This window comes from Lynx canadensis, chromosome C1 (assembly GCF_007474595.2).
Source record: "Lynx canadensis isolate LIC74 chromosome C1, mLynCan4.pri.v2, whole genome shotgun sequence".
NCBI classification, from domain to species: Eukaryota; Metazoa; Chordata; class Mammalia; order Carnivora; family Felidae; genus Lynx; species Lynx canadensis.
The window spans coordinates 26,832,242-26,856,592 of record NC_044310.1 but is presented as its reverse complement, the minus strand read 5'-3'; the positions used below and the strand labels follow the sequence as shown (position 1 = coordinate 26,856,592).

The 24,351-nt window shown below is 43.4% G+C and overlaps 1 protein-coding gene across 3 annotated transcripts in view; it reads left to right on the top strand.

Annotated features, from left to right (window-relative positions):
- The window catches only part of KIAA0319L (KIAA0319 like), a 95,504-nt gene extending 85,654 nt beyond the window's left edge, over positions 1 to 9,850 (top strand). For all 3 annotated transcript variants that reach the window (XM_032594256.1, XM_030323783.2, XM_032594257.1), the window contains 4 exons: positions 735 to 857; positions 1,412 to 1,502; positions 3,401 to 3,492; positions 8,604 to 9,850. In XM_032594256.1, coding sequence (XP_032450147.1) covers positions 735 to 857; positions 1,412 to 1,502; positions 3,401 to 3,492; positions 8,604 to 8,791 — 494 coding nt within the window. In that variant the 3' untranslated portion in view covers positions 8,792 to 9,850. The remainder of the gene's footprint in view (positions 1 to 734; positions 858 to 1,411; positions 1,503 to 3,400; positions 3,493 to 8,603) is intronic.
- Positions 9,851 to 24,351: the final 14,501 nt, after the last annotated feature.

The window sequence follows — 24,351 nt, the reverse complement described above, 5'->3', positions numbered from 1 at the left end:
CATGGAAGAGTCCTGACTTGTTGCAGAGGTTTTTTTTTGTTGTTGTTGTTGCAGAGGTTTTAACCTGGGGTCCATGGGTCCATGAGCTAGTGTTCAGAGGGGCAAGGAGTTTGAATGGGAAGAAAATGACATCTTTATTTTCACTCACCTTTAACTGAAGTTCATTATTTCCCTCTGTTGTGAAGGTGGGTGACGAACTCCAGTAATATTAACAGAACCTGTGACTTTAAGGCAATAGGAATCACAAATAACGTCATAGCACACTACGTGATGAAGTATCATTACTACTCATCACTACTTCAAAATCATGACAGTTGTTAGACTCACTTCTAAATCTTGTTACTTGATGTTTTCATAAAGACACATGTATATGTATAATTAGCTTAGAATTTTATATTCTTTAATATTTAAAAAACATATGCAATATAATTGCTTTCCTTTGTAATACCATGTATTTTATTTTGGCAATTAAACGATGCAAAGAAGGGGGGGTCTGTGGGCCATGAAAGATGACGTACTGCTGGCAGAGAGTAACAATAAGTAAAAGCAGCCGGAACTGTCTTCAGTGGCCTGACTGCTCCAGTTTCATCTGACCGTGGCAATGATCACGGGCAATATGCCCGAGCTGTAAAAGCCCTCGGGGTGGGTGTCCCCACGGGCCACAGCAGGGGCGCTGGCAGCTGCCAGTCTGGCTCTGACTCCTGTTGACCTTTTCCCTTTCCTATTACTTTCAGCATGCCAGTTGAACTGTTCTGACCATGGCCACTGTGATTCATTCACCAAACGCTGTATTTGTGACCCTTTTTGGATGGAGAATTTCATCAAGGTGCAGTTGAGGGACGGAGACAGCAACTGTGGTGAGTTTTCTGCCTGGCGCTGTGCCAGCCGGTTTGGCACTGACTGTAGTTCTGAGTTGAGCAGGTGGGTGTTGGTGTTTCCGAGGCAGATGAGCAAGCGAGGAGAAGAACTCTGTGTATTTTCTGTTTGCAGAGGACTTTTACTTCCTTCCTCCATGCTGCTCAGGGTTAGAGCAGAGCTCTGAAGCAGTGTTGTACAAAGAACCAAGCTTAAATCAGACCAACTGCAAATTGCAGCCTAGATCAGACTGGCTGCAAGGCCTCCTGTCTTTTGCGGGGTGTCTCTGTGCCATAGCCTAGTGGAAGTCTGCAAGTGTCTGTTCCCCCTTTCCTTCTGGGAAAGCTCTTTACAACCTGCTACACTGCCTCAGGGTCTCAGCAGGGATGGTTTAGAAAGGTGAAAGCTTCAGCTGCCTACAACTGCAAGGTCTCACCTTCCCTGAGCAGCCTTCCTGTCTGCAGAGCAAAGCCACCTGTCCGAGGCCGAGGCAGCCCAGACTGTCCTGCTGGCCCCTCTCTCTTCACAGCCCTCACCATTTTGTTTCTCTTGGCAGAGTGGAGCGTGTTGTATGTTATCATTGCTTCCTTTGTCATCGTTGTTGCCCTGGGAATCCTGTCCTGGACTGTGATCTGTTGTTGTAAGAGGTAAGATGGATTCTCCTTGAAAATTCATTAGAGCTTCTAGTTGCGTCTTCATTCATTAGGGAGGTATCTGGCATTTTCCACGTGGAAGGTGCTAAGTCTTGGGGGGTCCCTCCCTTCCTGTCACTGTTAAAGTCGTTTGGCCCACCTAAGGCATGCATAGAAAGGCTTTCCTTACCCTCTGCCACTCCTGAGGGCAGGAACACACCCCTCAGCCAAGTGGCTGTCACTGCACTGATGCACAACCTGGGAAGTGTGGCCATAGCCATGATGGGCCTGGAATGTGGACCTGAGTCACATCTGTCTAGGATATGTGTTCTGTATTACTCCACTCCACCTGTCTCACCACTTGACACATGAGTTCTCAATTTTTATGCCTTCCTTTCTAGTTGGGACTCACGTGTCTATGTACTTTCACGTAACTGTAGACTTAGATTAGTCATGATTAAGTGTTCTAGGTTTTTTTGTTTGAGTCTTCCTCTCAAATGATATTTAATGGGAATATTTACTGTATGCTTTTCACTAATAATAATAAGTATGATTTCTACACTGCTGTGTGCCAGGCACCATGATAACATTTTGTAGGTAATACTTTTTAAATTATAATTTTTTTTTAAATGTTTGTTTATTTTTGAGAGAGACAGAGACAGAATGTGAGTGGGTTGGGGCAGAGAGAGGGAGGCACAGAATATGAAGCAGGCTTTAGGCTCCGAGCTGTCAGCACAGAGCCTGACGCAGGGCTCGAACTCACGAGCTGTGAGATCATGACCTGAGCTGAAGACAGACGCTCAACCAACTGAGCCACCCAGGCGCCCCTGTAATACCTTTTTTTTTAACGTATATGAGAACCTTTGCTCATCTTACAGCTAAGGAAATGGAGGCCCAGGAAAACAACCCCACCTGTCCACGGACACACAGTTAATACGTGACAGAGCTGAGATAGAGCCTGCAATACTGAGCCTAGGTTTCACATGAAACCTAGAAAGTGAAAATAATTTTTGATAATTTCCACCAGCCTGAGACAACCACCATTAGTAGATGCTTTCTTTCACCCCCCACCCCTCAAGCACAGGGTTTTTGTTCTCTTAATGTAATAGGGAGAAACTGTGCCTGACTCCACGTTGCCTCTTTCCCTTGCTGCTGTGACCTACAGCTTAGAAACTTCTGCTGGGCCCTGTACGTAGGCATGTTAATCATCGAAGGAATTTTGCTTATAGCTGAGATGAACAAAAAACTGTTGTTTTAACCTGAGACCTACCTCACTCAAGGAGATAAGCAAGTACCTTCAGATATGCCTGTGCTATGTTTGAGATTCACAGAAACATGATCAGATTCCTACAGATATCAACCAACCTAGGACAGAGAAGTTACACAGCCTTCCTTGGATGTCTGCAGACATCAGTCACCTTTCGACTCCAGCCTCCTCCCACTTCCTCCACCCTAACAGAAAAGCTCAAATATCATGCTGGGGGAGATGGTTCTTTGGGACAGGAGTCTGCCATCTCCTCGGTTTGCTGATTTTCTGAGTGAAGTAGTTTTTCTCACCCCATTCATCTTTCCCCTTGACTTACTGGCCTGTGTGTGGCGAGCAGGACAAGCTTGTACCCCATTACGTTTGTGTTGTTAACCAGTCTCTCCTTCCTTGCTGCTGTGGAGCGGTGGCTCCATGGTAAGATAGTCAGAGTCGCCTTCCTTTCCCAGAATCGGTGAGGCATTACTTGAAGAACAAATCACAGTCGCCACCTTCCTGCTGCTGCGAAAGCAAGGGAAAACAGTCCTCCCATTAAGCAGCTCTCACCAGGACGGGTCCCTCTATGTAGTCTGGCCGTCACCCTGTGGTGAGCTCCCTAATCTCACACAGAACCCCCTTCTTGAGCAGCTGTGGGGATTGTGTTTTTCAGGCAGAAAGGAAAACCCAAGAGGAAAAGCAAGTATAAGATCCTAGATGCCACGGATCAGGAGAGCCTGGAACTGAAGCCAACCTCCCGAGCAGGTAGTGGCCCTGGGGGTTGGGGACGGAGGCCTCTCGATTTGTGTACTCTCCCTGTGAAGAGCTACTGTCACTATAGTCCCCTCCTAAATGTGTTGCTAACAGCTGTTTGTTCTAGAAAAGCATTTGACTCTTGCTTGTTAAACGCTGAGGGCTGACCTTGCCCTGCATGGCAGAAGCTGCCTGCTGGGTGAGCTCTGATCTGGGGCTCACTTCTCAGTATTGCTTCTCTTTGCAGAAGGACTAAGCCTCTTGCTTTCCTTGGCATGCTCATTCCCCTCAGGGATTCCTCCTGGCTTTCAGCTGTTCATGCTGCCCCCTGTTAGTCATGCTCAGGGACCTTGGTCTCTTAGGCCTGACAAGTCTGTCCTTTCTGGGCAGACAACAAGGTGTGGCAGCAGTGGGATTGAAATCAGTGTCTCCAGCTGGCCTCCCTCTTCCGTCTTCCTCTACCTTGTATTTGGCAGATAGATCCATGGGCTCCGCTGGTGGCTTAGAACAGGCAGGAGGGCAGCTTCCCTGCTGGTCCCAGTGCACAGGACTCGTCTTTCAGGTGCCTCCCACCAAGGAATCACCAACTGCACAAGCACTGAGATGGCCTGGGTGATGGGGCTGGAGGTCAGGGTGCGCAGGGGCTCCCTTCCTTGGCTGGGTGTCGTCATGGGTGAGGTTTCCATTCATCTTGAGGCCACAGGACCTGCATCGCCTGTTTATGGGACTCTAGGTGGGGCTATTCCTAAACACTCTGCCAACAGAACTATTTTTATACAAAGCATTTATCAAACATGTTCATACTTAAAGCTTTGTATTAGGAGAGGCTGGAGGGGAAAACAGAGAGTTCTGACACCCTGGCTCTGCCCTCAGAATTCAGTCTACTGAGGGAGCACAGACACATTAGAGGCAAAAAAAAAAAAAAAAAAAAAAAAAAATGCTCTCAGGCGGCCTGGGCTCTGCACCCATGCACCTTGGTTAGAGAACATCTTGGGGTGGTACCTGGAGGTGGTGGGGCTTGTAAAACCAGAGAAGTAGAAACACTGAAATGGAGCCTGGAGGTAAAAACGTGCACAGTCCACCCCCCAGCTGGTGGCCAAGGTTGTTTTCATGTTACTCTGAAAGTTTTCCCACCCCTCGAAATCCTTTGGTGACTGACTTTGGGTCTGGCTAACGTGGCCTTGGGTGAGCTCTCATCTGTTGGCTTCTCTGAGATCTATCGCCTTGTTGACGTGGTTCATATTTCTGTCCAGAAAGCTCTTTGTCATCTTTGTCATCCCTCCCTTAACCTGTAAATGTCATGCTCATCTGTCACATGACTGTTTTGGAATTTCTGTCCCTATATTCTGTATCTGTCCCCTTACCAGTCAGTGACATTGGTGAGGGCAGAGATTGTGTCTTATTCCTCTGTGCATATGGATTGAGACCACTGTTTGCCAGGCCCTCTGTCAGATACCAGTTACATACGGTGAGCCAGACAGACTCTGCTGCTCTGGAGCTTCTATGAGACAGACATGAAATATGCAAACTCCCAGATACACAGCATGTGATAATGAAAGGTCTTTGTAAAGAAGAACACTTGAACTGAGACCCAAGGGACGAGTAGGAGTTAGCCACATAAGGACTCTGTGAAAGCGCATTCCAGGCAAAGGAGCAAAGTCGGTAAAGGGCCAGCTGCTGGAAGCAGCAGAGGGCGTTTGAGGAAATAGAGGAAGGTGACATACTGGACATGGTGAGCACGGGGCCAGTGGCACGAGGCTGCACAGGTGAGCAGGGACCTAGCTGTGGGCTCCTTCTGAGAGTAGTGGGCAGCCACAGGCAGCTTTTTAAGGAGGTGAATGGGCTGATTTGGTTTACATTTTAAAAAGAGACAACCCTGGCTGCTATGTAGGAATCAGAGGGGCAAGAGCAGGTAAAAGAGGAGTCGGTGGAATGTCCTAATGGTGGAGAGACCGTAAGATAGGGAGAGGCACGTAGATTCCAGGTACCTTTGCAGGGAAGACTTGATGCAGTTTGTGGCATGTTAGCCGAGAGGTGTGGGAGAAAAGGAGACGTGCAAGCTGGTCCTGGAGCTTCTGCTCTGAGCAGGTGTGGGTTGGGTGGTACTGGAGAGGAAATGCCGGAGAAGAGAAGTGTTTGCTTCAGGACGCTTGCGAATGGTGTTGAGGAAATGAGGCTGGAAGATTGGTGAGGACAAAAGTGTGGAAGGTTTTGAACATCAGCCAGAGTTAAGCATTAATTCTGATGGTGACAAGAAGTGTCATCTTGAAAGTGCTGGCTTAGGAAAATTAGTCTCTAATGACACCTGTAATTGACTGAAGGGGAGATATCCCATGTGGAGGCCAGCAAGGAGAATTTTGCAATGGTCCGAGAGGGAGGTGACGATGACTCAACCAACATGGGGTCAACAGGATGGAGGACGGGAAAGGTCAGGGTTGCTTCTGACCTGAGGGACAGAGAATGATTCTGTAGACACAATTAAGACATCAGTGCAGTGCCGGCTGGGGTAAGAAAAGATGAATTCAGTTGAACCCAGTAGATCAGTTGGACTACAAGTGTCAGTGTAAGAATCTTCTAGATGCTGGTGAGGGCCAAAACAAAAGTGGGTCACATCCCTTCTGGGGAAAATGTTGAGGGACCAAAGAGTCCAGAGCTGAGGAGCCCATGAAGGGCCGTCAGTGAGGGAAGAGGTGCACCGTTAGGGAGCGGTCAGCAGTATTAGCTGTTGCAGACAGGGATAAGAATTGTCCATGAAGATGACACTGGGGAAGTTTCTGGTCACCTAAGGAGCTAGAGTAGAATGGTGAATGGTAGCAGAAGTGAAAATGTAGGTTGTTCCAGCAGTAAGTATGCAGTGAGGAAATGGAAGCCCTAAATATTGAAAAAAAGTCCTTTAGAAGTGAAGCAGGGTGAGGCAGAAGACAGAGGTAAGGCTCCTGAGGAGAGAGGGAATGGGGCTCAAGAAAGGAGAGGGTGGGGGACACAGGGCTGGGTGATAGCACCAGGAAGTGCTGCGTTTAAGAGGCAAAATGGGCAGGAGGGGCAGACATCCAGTGAAGGGGGGGCAGCAAGGGAGAGCCCAGTTGCATCTGGGTCACCAGGAGGAGAAAGAGGAGAGTCAGGAGGCCCTTCTCTGTGGGCAGTGTGTAGCTGAGGGACAGGTGAGAGCCCCCTTGTGCTTGGTCTTCTGGCTCTGGCCAGCAGATCAGTTGTGGACTCAGCAGATTAGTGGGTGCACCGCAGAGCAGAGCCACTAGCAGGTGGGGGAGAAGGGGATTCAAGCCTGTCAACGTAAGGCACGGAAGCTGATAGGTTGAAGCGTGGATTTAACAGGCCCCTTGCGAAGAAAGGTAATGCACGTGGAAGCGCGCTGACAGAGACCCTGTTTGCTGGGAACCGGGCTGAGCTCTGATGAGGGCTGCCTGGGGAGCCGGTGCACCCGCCTGGGTGAGCTCCCAAGTCAAGCCTCAGGAGACCTGCTTTCCGTTCAGTGACTGTGGTTTTGGGTTTGTTTTTGCTATTCTATTGATTTTCCAAAGCTTTCTTTTGAAGCATATTAGATTGAACCATACGAAATTAATAGTGTGTGACTTTTTTGAACCCATAAAAATGGTAGTTTTTTGTGGTTCAGCCCAACGGACAGCTGGATGGGTTTCCTGCAAGTGAACGTGCCCATATAATCAGCTCCCTTTCTTTCCCGTCATCCTCTTCCTCCTGCCAACGTACTTCTGATATTTTAGTTTATATAAAGGGAATCACTGTATTTAGCCCTTTCCATTCACCATTACACTTATGACTTCCCGATGTGCTGTCAGGCAGAGCAGTAGTTTGTCCATTTCCTGCTGTGTAATTTCCACTGTATTAATACATCTGGCAGGTGTACTGTTGACAGGCAGTTGAATTCTTTCCAGTTGTGGCTGTTCTGAGGAGTGTGGCTGCAGAAGCTCCTGTCCAGGCCCAGCTTGTACTGTTTAGTGGGTGAGATCGCTCAGTTCTCCAGGCAGAGTAGGAGTGAGTGTTGGAAGGTCCTGGGTGAGTGCTGTCTGGTGTGGTGCTGGGTGCATGTCTCCCTCTCCCGCTCCTGTCCTCTGTAGCTGTGGAGGAAGGAGGGCTTTGGGGAAGAAGGGAAGCTTCATGTGGGCATGGGAGGGAAGGCTTCACAGGCACAGAGGGGAAGGGGTTGAGCCTCCCCTGGGCTTCGTTCTTATGTTGGCCCACTGTTCCCGCCACACTGGAGAAGCCTGGGACACTGGTATCAGCTTTCCTGGCCAAGAAGGGGCAGAATGGCTGAGAAGGCATCTCAGGACATTACTTCAGTGTTTTGGGGGATCTGGGTGGGACCAGGGGGAATGGAGAGTGACTATTGGATATGGGGTTTCAAACATACCTCACCTGTCTGGTCACCTTTTTCAAAAAGGAGGTAGGTCAGCTCCAGGGTGGGTGGTGTAGGGCCCAGAACACTACCACGTGGGGTTTTCTGTTGGCACTTCCCACGCCTCATCCTGTGGCTTTTTGTTTTTTTGGTGTGGTTTCTGCAGCCACAGCGATAGGTAGTGAAGGTGACTGCAATGGCTTGCAGAATCTCAGGCATCCTTTCTGAACTTAGGTGCTTCTTATGGGTCCTTGTTTGTGTGTTCTGATGCGCTGATGGCCTGGGACTGTCTCTGGGAGTCCCTGGTACTCCAGTCAGGCTCTCTGCTTCTAGCACCCACGCAGTGGAACCAGAGCAAACATCTGTGGGGAGCGAGGTTGCGTACTCACTCGATGTCAGGAACTCGGGCAAGCCCTTTACCATCCATGCTGAGCCGGGGTATGGTGAAAAGTTTGTCCTCTAGAGCTGAGTTCTCATTTGTCGTGCTTTCCTGCCTCCTGTGGGAGCTCCATCCTGTTCATAAAGGGAGGTGATAAAACATTGCACATTTCAACAAGAGGAGAATGGGTCATTAGGTGGCACTGTTAACCAAAGCTAATAGATACTGGAGACAAGGAATCCACATTGCAACCCAGTTCTGTTATTTCTCCTGTCCCTCTGTTCCTCTTCAGGCTGGGAGAAGGGTACAGGGTGTGGCTGAGGCCGAGGAAGGTTTCGTGCTCCTGAGCCTGGATTCTCCTCTCTCTCGCAGGCATCAAACAGAAAGGCCCAATGCTGAGCAGCAGCCTGATGCGCTCTGAGTCGGAGCTGGACAGTGATGATGCCATCTTCACGTGGCCAGACCGAGAGAAGGGCAAACTCCTGCATGGTCAGAATGGCTCCGTGCCCAACGGGCAGACCCCACTTAAGGCCAGGAGCCCACGAGAGGAGATCTTGTAGCTACTTGGTCTGCTTCCTCAGGGTAGGGGTGGGCAGTGCGAGTCCAGAGCATTGCCAGGCTGGTTCTCATACCTCCCATGTCCGTGGGCAGCTGTTCTCCCAGCATCTGCTGGTCATTCCACCCTAATACCCTCAACCAGAGCTGCTGGCACCTGAATCCAGAGACTCTCTCCGGGAACCCTGAATGAAGCTGTGAACGAAGAGGTTTCCTCTTTAAAGCCCTTCTGGTAGCCGCCCCCCCTCCCCCCAAATGTCCTCACCTCAGGGCCTCCTTTTTCGCAAACCCCTCCTCTGCTCCAAGGGCCGTCCAGCCAGCTCCCAGCTGCCTCTCCAGTTCCCTGTTGGCAGTGTTGCTGCTCCCAGGGCACCCACACAGCAAGTCCTGGCTGTAGAACAAGCACCACCAGCCTCCTGCTCCGAGAGCCTGCCTGTGGGCACATTCTTTGTTTTCTTCTTTGGGACAGAGCCGTTATCTTTTCGCTAGGTCCAGAGAAAGTGGAACCCCCTGTCCTCACCACTGATGCCCATGTCCAGCCTGAGATTAGGGGAGGACTGGCTGTTTCCGGAATGGAGGGGCCCCTCTGGCTGCTGGGCCATCTGTCAGACAGCTGGGCTGGCCACAGACCCTTTCCTTCCTCCTGACCTGCTGCTTCAGGACTCAGGCCCCCATGCCCTGCCCGCAGGAGACAGTCACACGCTGACTGGAATGTGATGGCATGAGCGCATGTGTGCGACTGCCCCATGGCGGTCTCCTCTGTGTCTGTCTTGTGTGTCCCTTGCGTGTGTGTGTGTGTGTGTGTGTGTGTGTGTGTCAGAATGTGCGCACATCAACTCCTCATAGGGCTCTCGGCTACTTGTGAGGCTACCTGGACAGACTTTTAGCTCCTTGGAGCAGAGACTTCCTGAATCCCTCTGGCCCTGTCACTGGTTCCTCAGCCATGGTCATCCTGGGTGTTGGGGAATGGGAGCTTTGGGGGAGTGACTTTTTGAAAAGAAACTTAGTTTACACTACTGCACTACTGTCTGTTGTGAGATGATTAAACATGCTATTTAATTGTATGTGTACCTGCTGGGTGTGCTGCTTTGTGCTACACTGCTGACCTGTACCATGGGTCCAGCCACCTATGCATCCCTGGGATGCGATAGCCTCCAGTAAGGAAGTTGTGGGCCTTGGCATCAGTGTGTGTGGCTGATGGTGCTGAGATTCTGCCTCAGCCGCTGCCTGGCCACTGGTGCAGGCTCCCGGCCTCTGCTGGCCAGCTGCTCCCCACCCTGGCTTTCAGGGAGGGGGTTTTCTGTCCTCTTCTCCAACCTTCTGTTAACACAAAAATGACTCATTCCTCCACCTTCACCCCACCCTCTGAACCAAGCAAGGAATTCAGAGTGTCCTAACGCCCAGGGTGTGGACTTTAGATTTCTGGGCCCCTGTGCTTCCCTTTTGGATTTTCAAAGCAATAGGGGTGGCCTCATGCCCCAGAACACAGTGCAGTGTTCATGGAGCAGCTTGCACAGCACGTAGGGTAGGAGGAGGGCTGGTGTACAGTCTCTCTCCCAGGAAGGGGAGGGGAGAGGACAATGGAGCTCATACTCTACCCAAGGCCCTGCGCACAAAAACCCCCTGGGCATGAGCAGAATTGGCTGTTTTCACAGATACAGAAACTGAGGCATAGCAAGAAATAACTCGGTCCACATACAATAAATGACAGAATTAGAACTCGGGCCTCGCAGAAGTCTGTGGGCTGGATCAAAAGCCTGGGAGGCCTGATGCCAGACTGTGGGGGATCAACTGTGGACTTTCTGATGGAGGTCTGGCACAGGAGGATGTACCTTTCTACTAAGTTCCCAGGAGACACTACGCTGCAGATCCGGGGGCACACTGTGAGCACCACTGGTCTGGAAGTGCGTATCTAGTGCAACGCTGAAGAGGAGCGGCAGCTGTCCCATCCTGAAGGTTGGAGGTAATCACAGAAGCAAAAGCTTGAATCGCTTCAGGCCAGGGATACAGGTTTCCTCAGGGCTGCAGGTCAGGCTACACAGGAGGAGAAAGTGGGCAGGAGACCAGGACTTGATCACTTACTGGCCTTCTGGACTTGTCCTGTTTTGGGGTGTGGGGCTCATTTCTACATCTTACCTCAGCCACAGCTCACTGAACGATATGCTTTTATCTCCGAGATGATGAATTTTTCATCCCCTACTCTTCCCACTGAAAAAAGGACAAAACCCAGAAACCAATGCTGCTGTCCTGTTAGGCATATTTCCAGTTGAGTACAGGAAATATTCAGCATTACCAAAGCACCGGTGTCCCCTTACTCATCGTCTTGTCTCTACTCCTTAGCACAGTGGCTGATACGCACTTCAGAGCATGCCTGTGGTGAGCACAGTCTAAAAGGGTGATCCATCCTAGAGATGTGGGAGATGTGGCTTCTCAAAGGAAAATGTCAGCTGAACAAGGGAAAAGATGGCAGATCTTGTCACTGCTGAACTGAGCTGACACTCCAGGGAAACATGGCCTACTAAGCTCCCAGAGGTATTACTTAGGAGAATAAAGAGAAGGAGTTAAAATATGAACAACAAAATAAGATTGGGGTGGGGGGTGGGGGGGTCAAATGATGATTGAAATTAAAGTAAGCTAAGGTCCTTCCAGTAAGCTAAGGTCCTGGATTCAAGTCAAGTATTCATGTTATAAATATTGAGGACACCATTAACAATTAGTAACTGGCATATGTAACATCTGTACCAGACAAGGGAAGAAAAAAATACTTCAATCAGTGAAACCGTACAGGAATGAAGGGGGAGAAAGCAGTTTCTTAAAAATGTGACCACTTAATGGGCAAAAGTTGTCAGATTAGACATTAAAACCACCACTGCCGTCACCACCACCACCACTTCCAAACTGAAGTTAACAGATTGGATATATTTGTAAAACTGTGTAAGAGAGACACGTAAAATACAACACTGAAACACTGAAAAAGCAAACAGTAAAGATATAATAGGGGCTTTGGTCCTTATTAAGATGATAAAGTGGCATAGGCTACTGGCTCCTCTCCCCCCAAAATAATACACCTTAGGAGATGGCATAAATCTGAGGAACCACCACCAAACCCAGCAACAAACCACCCCCAAATCCTGGAAGTATGCCTAGGAGACTGAAGGTCATCATAAACTGGGAGGTAGGCCATAAGTGAGAAGTCTACCCTTTGCTGCACATGGAATAATCAGTCAATTCACTGGTGTCAGCGGGACACTGTCAGGGCAGGGCCGTAAGCTCTGCTGAGATGAAAAGGGCTTGGCTGGGCTGCTCTTGAGATTAAAATACCCTTCCCTCTCCAATGCCCCAAGACTGGAAGATGACAACTAGGAAGTTGCTGCTGCTTCCTAAGGATCTGAAGCAACTACTGGTAAAGCAGTTAATAGAGCCTTTGAGGTGTCTGGAGGTTATTACCTTCCCCTTCTTAATCTCACTGGGATGGACAGCATAGAGCCTGGCCTTGGCCTTTCATCAATAAATGTTACTAGACAGGAGCTGGTGCTCTTTAGAAACATGAGCTCATTGGCCAAAATAACCAGATGCTGCCTGGGGTGTACAACCCTCAGCCCCAAAGAGCAAACTAAATACACACATTAGTCGAGAACTAAAAATAAAGCAAAATAAATGTACAGGGAAACATTAGCAATGTGAAACAGGAACAGGAAGTACAGGGAAATACCCAGGATGAAAAATATAATGAATGGGATAGAGTGACAGATACAGGTCAAAACAAATCAGCATCCTGAGGATCTTTACCACCAGAAAGCAGGAAAGGAAAAAGACAGCAGTCCAGGGGCAGAACAGAAGTGCCGACATGTGAGTAACTGGGAGTCCTAGAAGGAAATGGGAGAGGTAGAAAAGGAAATATTCGATGTAGTAAGACCAGAATTAAAGAAAGATCAAAGAACTCATGGATAAGTAGGGGAAACGTACTGAAACCAGAAACACTGTAGCAAGACAGCGAGAGATGGTTTTAAAGACCATCTAAGAAAAGCAAAAATTCTGAAAGCTCCCAGAAGAGAAACAGATCGATTACAAAGGGAGAAGAATCAGACTGACATCAGGTTTCTTAACAGTATCCTTATGTGAGAGACAAAGAATCACATTTCCAAAATGCTGAAGAAAAAGAACTTTGAGCTCAAAATTTATATCAAGAAAAACTCATTTGAGAATGTAATAAAAAATATTCTCGGCTGGGACACTTGGGTGGCTCAGTTGGTTAAGCGTCTGGCTTCAGCTCAGGTCATGGTCTCGCGGTTTGTGAGTTCGAGTCCCACGTCGGGCTCTGTGCGGACAGTTCAGAGCTTGGAGCCTGCTTCGGATTCTGTGTCTCCCTCCTTCTCTGCCCCTCCCCTGCTCATGGGCTCGCTCTCTCTCAAAAATAAATAAACATTTAAAGAAAAAAAAATATTCTCGGAGCACATGGCTCACTCAGTTGGTGGAGCATGTGACTCTTGATCTTGGGGTTGTTGAGGCTGAGCCCCACGTTGGGGGTAGAGTTTACAAAAATTCTCAGGAATATAAACCTTCAAAATTATTTTCACAAAAGATCCATTTAAAAAATATTCTTGGAAGTGGTCAAATACAAAAAATAAATTTAGACATGAGAAGAGATATAGGAAGTAGTGGCGAGCAAATAAAATATTCTGGCAAAGTTTGTAATCTGAAACAGCTAGGGCCAGTGGAAAACAAAATGAAGTATATCAACAATACAAAACCAAAATTCCAAAGAATACCAACATGGTATGGTTAGGAAGACCAAGAACATAAGAGTATAATGTCTTATCAGGAAGACTTAGATGGCAGTTAAACCAACTGGGGTAAACAAATGATTACTATTGAGTAAAATTGAAAAAAAAACTGGAATGTATTACCACTTTTTATTTTTTAGTAACCTCTACACCCAACACGTGGGGCTTGAACTCACAATCTGACATCAAGAGTCGCATGCTCCCTCAACAAAGCCAGCCAGGTGCCCGTGGCATGTATTATTACTTTTAAGCAGGTAGAAGAAAAATTTCCATTGCTACTCAATGAAAAGCAAGAGGGAAAAAATACAGTAAGTAGAAACTGAAATAATAGCAGAACTAGCTTGGCTGGGAAGATGACAGAGTAGGAGGACTCTAAGCTTACCTTGTCTCACAGATACATAATACATCAACATAAATAACCCAGAAAACGATCTGCAGATTGGCAGAACAAATTCCACTAAAGGTAGAGAAGAGACCACACCCGAAGAAGGTAGGAAGGGTCAAGATGTGGTCCACAGTGGGAACGGAGCCGGTGGTGTGGAGAAGGGCAAAAAACAGACTTTCACACCTGGGAGCCCATGAACAGGGAAGATGTATACCTCGTAATACCTGCCTTTGAAAGCAAGGGGGGCAGAATTTTGTGAGTAACAACTCACAAACCAGCTGGATTTAAAGCCTGGAATTTTTAAATTCTGCAGGCTCTGCTCTAGGAGAACCTGGAGGGCATTAGGAAGCAGAATTCACCCCCCTAACCCCCATCCCCAAGAAACCACACAGCCAGTGCAGATACAGCAAGGAATCGGTAGTTTGAAAAGCACCAGAGGCAGCTGAGAGATGAATAATTTGCTCATCCTAGAGCATGACCTGGAAAGACAGGGACAACCAGGAAGATGGCTCTAGGAACAAAGGAGCTGACAGGTACCATTTCCCTACTCCACCCCCAAGTATAAAAAACCCAAACAGCAGGGTTCTGGCTCTGACACTTGTTACCTAAATCACCTGCACCAACACCCTCCACCCCTCCTCACTTCTGTGGACTCATCCTTCCCACTCATCCGCTTTAAGTCGTGGAGTTGTGGGCCGCACCCCAAAAGGTCAGTGTAAACCCTGCCAACACATCTCTTGACTCATGTTTTACGGGACCTCAGTTCTGGAGGTGGCAGCTGAGGCGGGGGGAAGGTCAGGTCTCACTTCCCAAGCAGACCACTACACACACTGTTAAAATGTGTTCCATCTCTACTGGGGACCAAACACTGCCCACAATAGGCAAAGAAAGCCTCTGCAGACAGCTGGACTGAAGAAAGAAGAGGCTAAGACAAAACCACAGAGAAGATACAACACACATAGAAGACACTCCTTGAAGTGCCAGGCCCTGGGGAACAGGGGACACGGCACTGCAGGGCACTGAAGGACCCCTTCTTCATAAGGCTATTCTTGTTAAAAGGAAGAGAAGTAGCTGACTTTCCTAACAGAAACAGACACAGAAAGTTAGACAAAATGTGGAGACAGAAAAATATGCCCTAAATGATAGAACAGGACCAAACCACAGCAAGAGACCTAAGCAAAATGGATGTAAGTAATATGCCTGATGGAGAATTTAAAGTAATGATCATAAAGATACTCATTTAACAAGAGTGAATGACATCAATGAAACCCTTAACACAGAGATAAAAAAGAACCATGCAGGGGGCACCTGGTGGCTCAGTCGGTTAACCATCTGACTTTAGTTCACGTCATGATCTCACGGTCTGTGGGTTCGAGCCCCGCGTCGGGCTCTGTGCTGACAGCTCAGAGCCTGGAGCCTGCTTCGGAATCTGTGTCTCCCTCCCTCTCTGCCCCTCCCCTGCTCATGCTCTCTCAAAAAATAAAGGTAGAAAAAAAAAAAAAAAGAACCATGCAGAGATCAAGAACACAATAAATGAAACTTAAAATACACTTGATGGAATAAATAGCAGGATAGATGAAGCAGAGGAATGAATTAACAACCTGGAAAACAGAGTAATGGAAAGTAACCAAGCTGAGCAAAGGAAATAAAATTATGCAAATTGAAAACAGCCTAAGGGAATTCAGTGATACCATCAAGTGTAGTAACATTCACATTATAGGGATCTCAGAAGAAGACAGAGAAAAGGGGGCAGAAAATTTATTTGAAAAAGTAATAGCTGAAAACATCCCTAATCTGAGGAAGGAAACATCCAGATCCAGGAGGCACAGAGATCCCCCCACAAATTCAACCTAAGGAGGTCCACACCAAGAAACATAGTAATTAAAAATAGAAAAAGAAAAGTTCTAAAGAAACTTTCAAAGCAGCAAAAGAAGGCAGTTACATACAAGGGAAACCACAGAAGACACTCAGCAGATCTTTCAGAAAAAACTTTGCAGGCCAGAAGGGAGTGTTATAACATATTCAAAGTTCTGAAAGGGAAAAATCTGCAGCCAATAATACTCTATCCAGCAAGGTTATCATTCAAAATAGAAGGAGACAGAAAGAGTTTCTCAGACAAAAACTAAAGGGGACTGTGAGTGCAAAGGAAATACCCTGAGGGACAGTATGAAAAGTACAAAAATCAGAAAAACAGTAAAAACAAGTATTTCTGTAAAAATCACTCAAGGGATTCATAAAAAGATGTAAAATATAGCAACATATACATAAAAAACGGGGAGGAGAGGAATAAAGACTAGGTTCAAACCTAAGTGACCATCAACTTAATACAGATTGTTTTACGCAGAAGATGTTTTATACAAACCTAATGGTAACCACAAATAAAAAAATCAGTAATAGATATGCAAAGAATCAAAGAAATCCAAATGTATCATTAAAGAAAGCCAACAAACCAAGACAGAAAGAGAAGGTTCAGAAAAAATCTCTAGAAACAACCACAAAACAAGTGACAAAATGGCAATAAATACATATCAATAATTACTGATTATAAATGGACTAAATGCTTCAATCAAAAGACACAGGATAGGGGTGCCTGGGTGGCTCCGTTAGTTGAGCGACCGACTTCAGCTCAGGTCATGATCTCATGGCTCATGAGTTCAAGCCCTGCATCAGGCTCTGTGCTGACAGCTCAGAGCTTGGAGCCTGCTTTCAATTCTGTGTGTCTCCATCTGTCTCTGCCCCTTCCCTGCTTGTTGTTTCTCTCTCTCCCTTAAAAATAAATGAACATTAAAAAAAAATTTTTAAAAGACACAGGGTAACAGAGTGGATCAAGAAACAAGACCCATCTATATGCTGCCTACAAGACACTCATTTCCAACTGAAAGACATCTACAGATTGAAAGTGAGAAGACGGGAGAAATATTTATCATACAAATGGATGTCAAAAGAAAGCTGAAGTAGCAGTATTTATATTGGACAAAACAGACTTTAAAACAAAGACTGTGGAGCACCTGGGTGGTTCAGTAGGTCAGACTCTTGATTTCAGCTCAGGTCATGACCTCATGGTTTGTGAGTTCGATTTCCATACTGGATTCTGCTGACAGTGTGGAGCCTGCCTGGGATTCTCGCTCCCTCTTTCTCTGCTCCTCCCGTGTGTTCTCTTTCTCTCAAAATAAACAAACAAAGACTGTAACAAGAGACAAACAAGGACACTATATAACAATAAAGGAGACAATCCAACAAGAAGATATAATAATTGTAAATATTTACGTACCCAACATGGGAGAACCCACATACATGAAAGAGTTAATAACAAACATAAAGGAAATAATTGATAGCAATAATAGTAGGGGACTTTACCACCAAACTACATTGATGGACACAACATCCAAACAGAAAATCAACTTAGAAGAAATGGATAAATTCCTAGAAACATATAACCAACCAAAACTGAACAGCAGGAGGAAACAGAAATTTTGAATAGATCAATTACCAGCAGCAAAACTGAATCGGTAATCAAAACACTCCCCGAAACAAAAGTCCAGGACCATATGGCTTCAGAGGCAAATTCTACCAAACACATAAAGAAGAGTTAATACCTATTCTTCTCAAATTATTCCAAAAAAATAGAAGAGGAAAGAAAACAGACAAATTCATTCTTTGAGGCCAGTATCACCCTGATACCAAAACCAGATGAAGACACCACAAAAAGAGAACTATAGGCCAAACTATCTCATGAATATAAATGCAAAACTCCTCAACAAAATATTAGCAAACTGAATCCAATAACACATGAAAAACAAAACACACCACAATCCGGTGGGATTTATTCCCAGAATGCAAGGGTGTTTCAATATTTGCAAATCAATCAACATAACTTTATCAATAAGAGAGAGGGTAAAAACTCTGATTTCAACACCTGCAGAAAAAGCATTCAACAAAGTACAACATCCATTCATGATTAAAACAACCTCTGCAAAGTATGTCTAGAGGGAACATACTTCAACATAATAAAAGCCTTTGTATGAAAAACACACAGCCAACATTATATACTCAATGGTGAAATACTGAGAGGTTTTCTCCTAAGGTCAGGAAAAAGAGAAAGATGTCCACTTTTATTAAACAGTAATGGATGTCCCAGCCATAGCAATTCAACAACATAAAAAAATAAAAGGCATCTAAATTGGTAAGGAAGAAGTAAAACTATATTTGCAGATGACAAGATACTATATATAGAAAAACCTAAAGACTCCACCAAAAAACTAATCATGAAGCAGCAAAAGGAGAAATTAAAAAAGCTATCCCATTTAAAAAAAATATTTTTTAATGTTTATTTATATTTGAGAGAAAGACAGTGTGTGAGCAGAGGAGGGGCAGAGAGACAGAGACAGATTCCGAAGTAGGCTCCAGGCTCCGAGCTGTCAGCACAGGGTCTGATGTGGGGGCTCGAACTCACAAGCCATGATGATCATGACCTGAGTCGAAGTCAGAAGCTTAACTGACTGAGCCACCCAGGTGCCCCAAAACCATCCCATTTTCAACTGCACCAGAAACAATATAGTATCTTAGAATAAACTTAACCAAAGAGGGGAAAGGCCTGTACTCTGAAAACTATAAAATACTGATGAAAGAAATTTAAGACGACGCAAAGAAATGGAAAGAAATTCCATGTTCATGGAATGGAAGAACAAATATTGTTAAAATTTCTACACTACCCAAAGCTATCTACAGATTTAATGTGATCCATATCAAAAATACCAACAGCATTTTTCACAGAACTAGAAGAAACAGTACTAAAATTTGTATGGAACCATGATATCTCGAATAGCCAAAGCAATGTTGAAAAGAAAAAGAAAGACAAAACTGTCGGTATCACAATTCCAGATTTCAAGTTATATTACAAAGTGGTACTAATTAAAACAGTATTGTACTGATTAAAAATAAACACACATATCGACTGAGTAGAAACCCCAGAAATGAACCCACAATTATATAGTGAATTCATCCTCGACAAATGAAGAATGAATATTCAATGAGAAAGACAGTCTCTTCAACAAATGGTGTTAGGAAAACTAGACAGAAACATGCAAAAGAATGAAACTGGACCACTTTTATCATACACAAAAATACCCAACAATGGATCAAAGACCTAAATGTGAGATCTGAAACCATAAAAATCCTTGAACAGAGCACAGGTAGTAATTTCTCTGACACTGTCTGTAGCAACATTTTTCTAGATATATGTCTCCTGAGGCAAGGGAAATAAAAACAAAAATTAACTATTAGGATTACATAAAAAGTTTGTGCACAGTGAAGTAAACAAAACTAAAAGGTAACCTACTAAGTGGGAGAAGACATTTGCAAATGATGTATGCAATAAAGGGTTAGTATCCAAAATCTATAAACAATTGACACACCACCACCCCAAACACAAATAATCCAATTAAAAACTAGGCAGAAGACACGAACAGACATTTCTCAAAAAAAGACATACAGGTGGCCAACAGACACCTGAAAAGATGCTCAATACCATTCATCATCAGAGAAATGCAAATCAAAACTATAATAAGGTATCACCTCACACCTGTTAGAATGGTTAAAATCAAAAACACAAGAAACAACAAGTGTTGGATGTAGAGAAAAAGGAACCCTCGTGCACTGCACTGTTGGTAGGAATGCAAACTGGGCAGCCAGTGTGGAAAACAGTATGGAGGTTCCTCAAATTAAAAATACAACTACCCTACAATCCCGTGATAGCACTACTGGGTATTTATCTAAAAAATACAAAAGCACTAATTCCAAGGGATGCACATACTCCTATGCTTATTACAGTATTTACAATAGCCAAACTACAGAAGCAGCCCAAGTATCCACTAATAGAAGAATAGAATATTATTCAGCCATAAAAAGGAATAAAATCTTGCCACTGGCAACAACATGGATAGATGCAGAGAGTATAATGCTAAGCAAAATAAGTCAAAGAAAGACAAATATCATATGATCTGATATGTGGAACTTAAGAAACAAACAAGCAAAGGAAATAAAGAGACAAATCAAGAAACAGACTCTCGACTATAGAGAACAAACTAATGGTTATCAGAGGTGAGGTTGGTGGGGGATGAGTGAAATATGGGATGAGGATTCAAGAGTACACTTATCATGATGAAAGGAAAAGCAACATCAGAAATAAGTTCTAAAAGCAGTAGTTAAAATGAATATAAACATTTTAAACTTAACTGAAGACAGACTCCCACCCCTCTTTGCCATCTTCACCTGCTCCCCCTGCAGACACACCAGCATTTGAGAAAGTAAACGCATGGAGTAATTGGTGTGCCTGGAGCCCAGGTACAATGGTGAGGGGTGCCACCGTGAAGCAGCCCTACTGCAGAGCAAATGAGGTGGTCACTGGCTGGAATGGTAACGAGACTGATTACATTGTACAAATAAGTGATTCGGAAATTAAGTACATATACTGAGAATAATGGGAACCAGATTTTTCACTGTTCTGTAAAAGGGTTTATGAATATTTAAAGGGAAAAGGCTAGAAAGAACCCCAATGTTTTGAATTGAAATTGGAAGAATTGGTAAGAACTCACAGGCTAAACAGGTAGATGGATAGTTGTACGTAGTTATATGTATTTGTTTATGGATTGACTGATTCATAGGAAAAGAAAATTTTCCTTAGTAGCAATGAGCACCAAGTGCTAAGGCATTAGGTTCCACTACTGATTCCAAGATTATGGCAGGGAAGTACACAATCATCTTGGAACATCTTGTTTTGACTAAGTAAATGCTGAAAAAATGATGGGGACATATCAGAAGGACATAGGAGCCAGCCAGAAGAGGCTTCCACCGGTTAAATCTATTTTAAAACAAATAAAGAGAGCATCTGATTATAACCTAATGAATAAAATAGGAATCCATGAGTCTATACTGATATAAACAAGAGAGTAAAAAAGACGACTATAAATTCTTTATAAAATATCTAACAACATGGGGCAAAAATGATGGGAAAATACTACCAAGCAAACATTAACTAAAGGAAAGGTAGGGGATCAATATTTATAGTGACAGAATTCAACGCAAAAAAGAAGGGTTAGGGATTATATACTGATAAGAAAGAGAAATTAATCAAGAAAAATGGATATTAGAGTACCTTTTCAAAAACAGCCTGAAAACTGACAAAATTTCAGGCAAGGAAAGGGAGGGTGGATAATGCTTAGGTTAAAAACAGAAATGAGAAAACACCTACAAACAGACTAATGATAAAATCTTGTCTGAAGGTGGGAACACCACTAAAGAACTAAGAAGGAAAAATTGATTTGAAATCATTTTCATGAAATCATTTTTAGCAATAAGAATGATTAATAATGAAGGAAGCAATCATTCAACAATTTAAAGAATGAACTAAAAAACAAAAACAATGGTAATAAAAATGGTAATAAAACCAGAAATAAGTAGAAAAGACAAGTCTGACAAAAAAAAAAAAAAAAGGTTCTTTGAAAAGACCCTTAGATAGCAAATACAGAATGGAAGAAGGGAAAAATTACAAACCATGTTAATAAAGCTGAACATATAGATGAAACTTATGAAAATTACAGAGAACTAGAAAATTGCAGAGAAAACATAAGATATAAAAATCCAAATTGACATCAAAAATTTGAATAGAACAGTGATCATTAAGTGAATTAAAATGGCAAAGACCTCCCCTTTGAGGGATAAAAAAATTAATAAGAATAGTAATTTTTACAGTTTGAGTATACTTTCAATAACAGAAATTTTCTATACATTCCACACAATGGAAAAGGAATAAAACTTGCTCACTCTTTTTGAGTCTAGTCTAACGGTGATTCCAAAGTCAGTTGACAATTCAAGAAAAAAAAAAAAAGTATTTCACCGTGAGTACAAATACAAAAATAAAATACTAGTTACCCAAACCCAAAGGTATGTACATATTTTTAAACTAATAAGGGTTTATCCAGGGAATGCAAAACCACTGATCATAAGAAAATCGATGTGTTTCATAACATTAATAAAGGCAAAAAAAAATGACTATTACAATAAATGTCAAAAAAAGCATTTGACAAGTTCAACACTTCTTTATAATTGAAAGAAAAATTCATGGCAAACTAGGAATAAAAAGGAATGTCCTTGGTAAGGGTTATATATCTAATCCAATAGTATATATATAAAATACATGAACAATTAAGATTTCATTAAGGAATGCAAGGATGGTTTGATATCAGAAAAATCCATCAACGTATTTCACTAAGGATACAAAGTATATGATTATATAGACACAAAAAATGCATTTGATAACAATCTTTTATTTAATGGATGGAGGGGAGATTTTTTAGTAAAAGCTATCAAAACCTTCTTAACTTGATGTTTAAGATTGCTTTCCAGAATGGATATACAGTTGACCCTCAAAAAAAACATGGGTTTGAACTACACAGGTCCACATATACATGGATTTTTTGGTAGTACAGGGCTGTAAATGTATTTTCTCTTCCTCATGATTCTCTTAATAACATTTTCTTTTTTCTACCTTACTTTATTGTAACACAGCATATAATACATAAAACATGCAAAATATGTGTTTAATCAACTTTTTATATTAACAGTAAGGCTTTTTATATCAACAGTAGGCTACTAGTAGTGAAGTTTCTGGAGAGTTAAAACTTCTACTTGGATTTCCAACTTGGATTTTCAACTGTGCAGAGATAATTGCCCTAATGCCTGCATCATTCAAGGGTCAACTGTACAGTTCATTTATTCTTGCAATATGTAAGGGTTTTTAAATCCCAACAACAGTACACTTGACATTATCCATTTTTCCAATCTGTCGAGTCTCAAGGACATGAATTGATAGGTCTAAAGAGAAACTCCATGATTACTAATGAGTCTGAACATTTCTTCATATACTTGTTACCCTTTAGGTTTTTCTTCTATGAAGTATTTGTTATTCTTTGTTCAGATTTCTTTACAATTCAGCACTCTGGGGTATATTCTAAATATGTATCATTGGGTAGTTTTGTGTATACGGATTCCTGCTTTTTGAAGGTTTGTTAGGCCACTTTATTTTTACAAAAGACTTACATTAGCACGTGTTTTTGCTAACCGAAAGATATCAGAAGAGGATTCGCACTCTTACAAAAAAAGGCACAATGCGGAAACAGTGTTGAGTTTATTTTACAGCTAGCCCTTACAGAGGCAGTGCGCATCCCAAGGAATGAGAGTGGCCTGCCAAGCTCCTTTCCCAGGAGCACACTCAGTGGCTCAGCATCAACCATCTAAGTCTCCATAGCTTTGGATGTGTCTGTGAGCATCGGTGCTTTATCTTGATTTATTTTCTGTATCTGTTAGCAAGATGTGCCCTGAAATGTCAGGACAACCTAAGAGAGGTTATTTTGGGGTCTGGGAGTATTAAAAAATTTTCCATTACAAATTAATGGTAATTGCTTCTCCATTCTACACCATTTTGGTTTACTAAAGGTTTCATAGGAACACTTACTTTCAGATAGAGGGAAAACCTGTATCTTCCCTAAGCCTGTTATTTGTCATCTTTTATTGACAAACATCTTTAATTTTGATATAGAATTAATATCTAACTTTTCTCCATATAGTTTCTGCTTTGGAGTTTATTTGAGAAGCTCTTTCTGTCCCCCAGATCACATTATTCTCCATATTTCTATTAATTTTATAATATTACCTTTCACATTTAAGACCTTTAGTCCATTGAGAGACCATCTTTGGACATGATCCGAGTTAGGTATCCTGTTTTTCTCCATGTAAAAAGCCAGTTTACCAACACCACCTACTAAAACAAACACAGGATATTTGTATATTACTTAATTACTAAATACTTTACAGCTTTCACTGCTACTGTGAATAGTATCTTTTCCTTTTAATTACATTATCTAACTGGCTGCTGCTCTAGTGTTTTTTGTAATACACACATGCACCTGAACCTCTGAAAATACGACTTAAAAATAATGAGTTTCAGGGATGCCCTAGCTGGCTCAGTTGGTGAAGCATCCAACTCTCGATCTCAGGATCATGAGTTCAAGCCTCGTTTTGGATGTAGAGATAACCTTATAAATATAAATAAGATAAAGTAAAAATGAGTTTTATTTCTCTTCCCAATACTGATATTCTCTTTTTCTTTCCTTATAGTCTAAATCAGAATTTCTAGTTCTATGTTAAGCAGTAACAGGATACTGGGCATAGTAAGTCTTAGTTAGGATACCAGTTTGGTAACCAAACTTTACTAGAGACCAAATAACAATGACTGAATAAGATGGAAGGTATCTTATTTCTTTTTAAATGTTTTTTTATTTTGAGAAAGTGTGCATGTAAGTGGGGGAGGGGCAGAGAGAGGGAGAGAGAAAATCCCAAG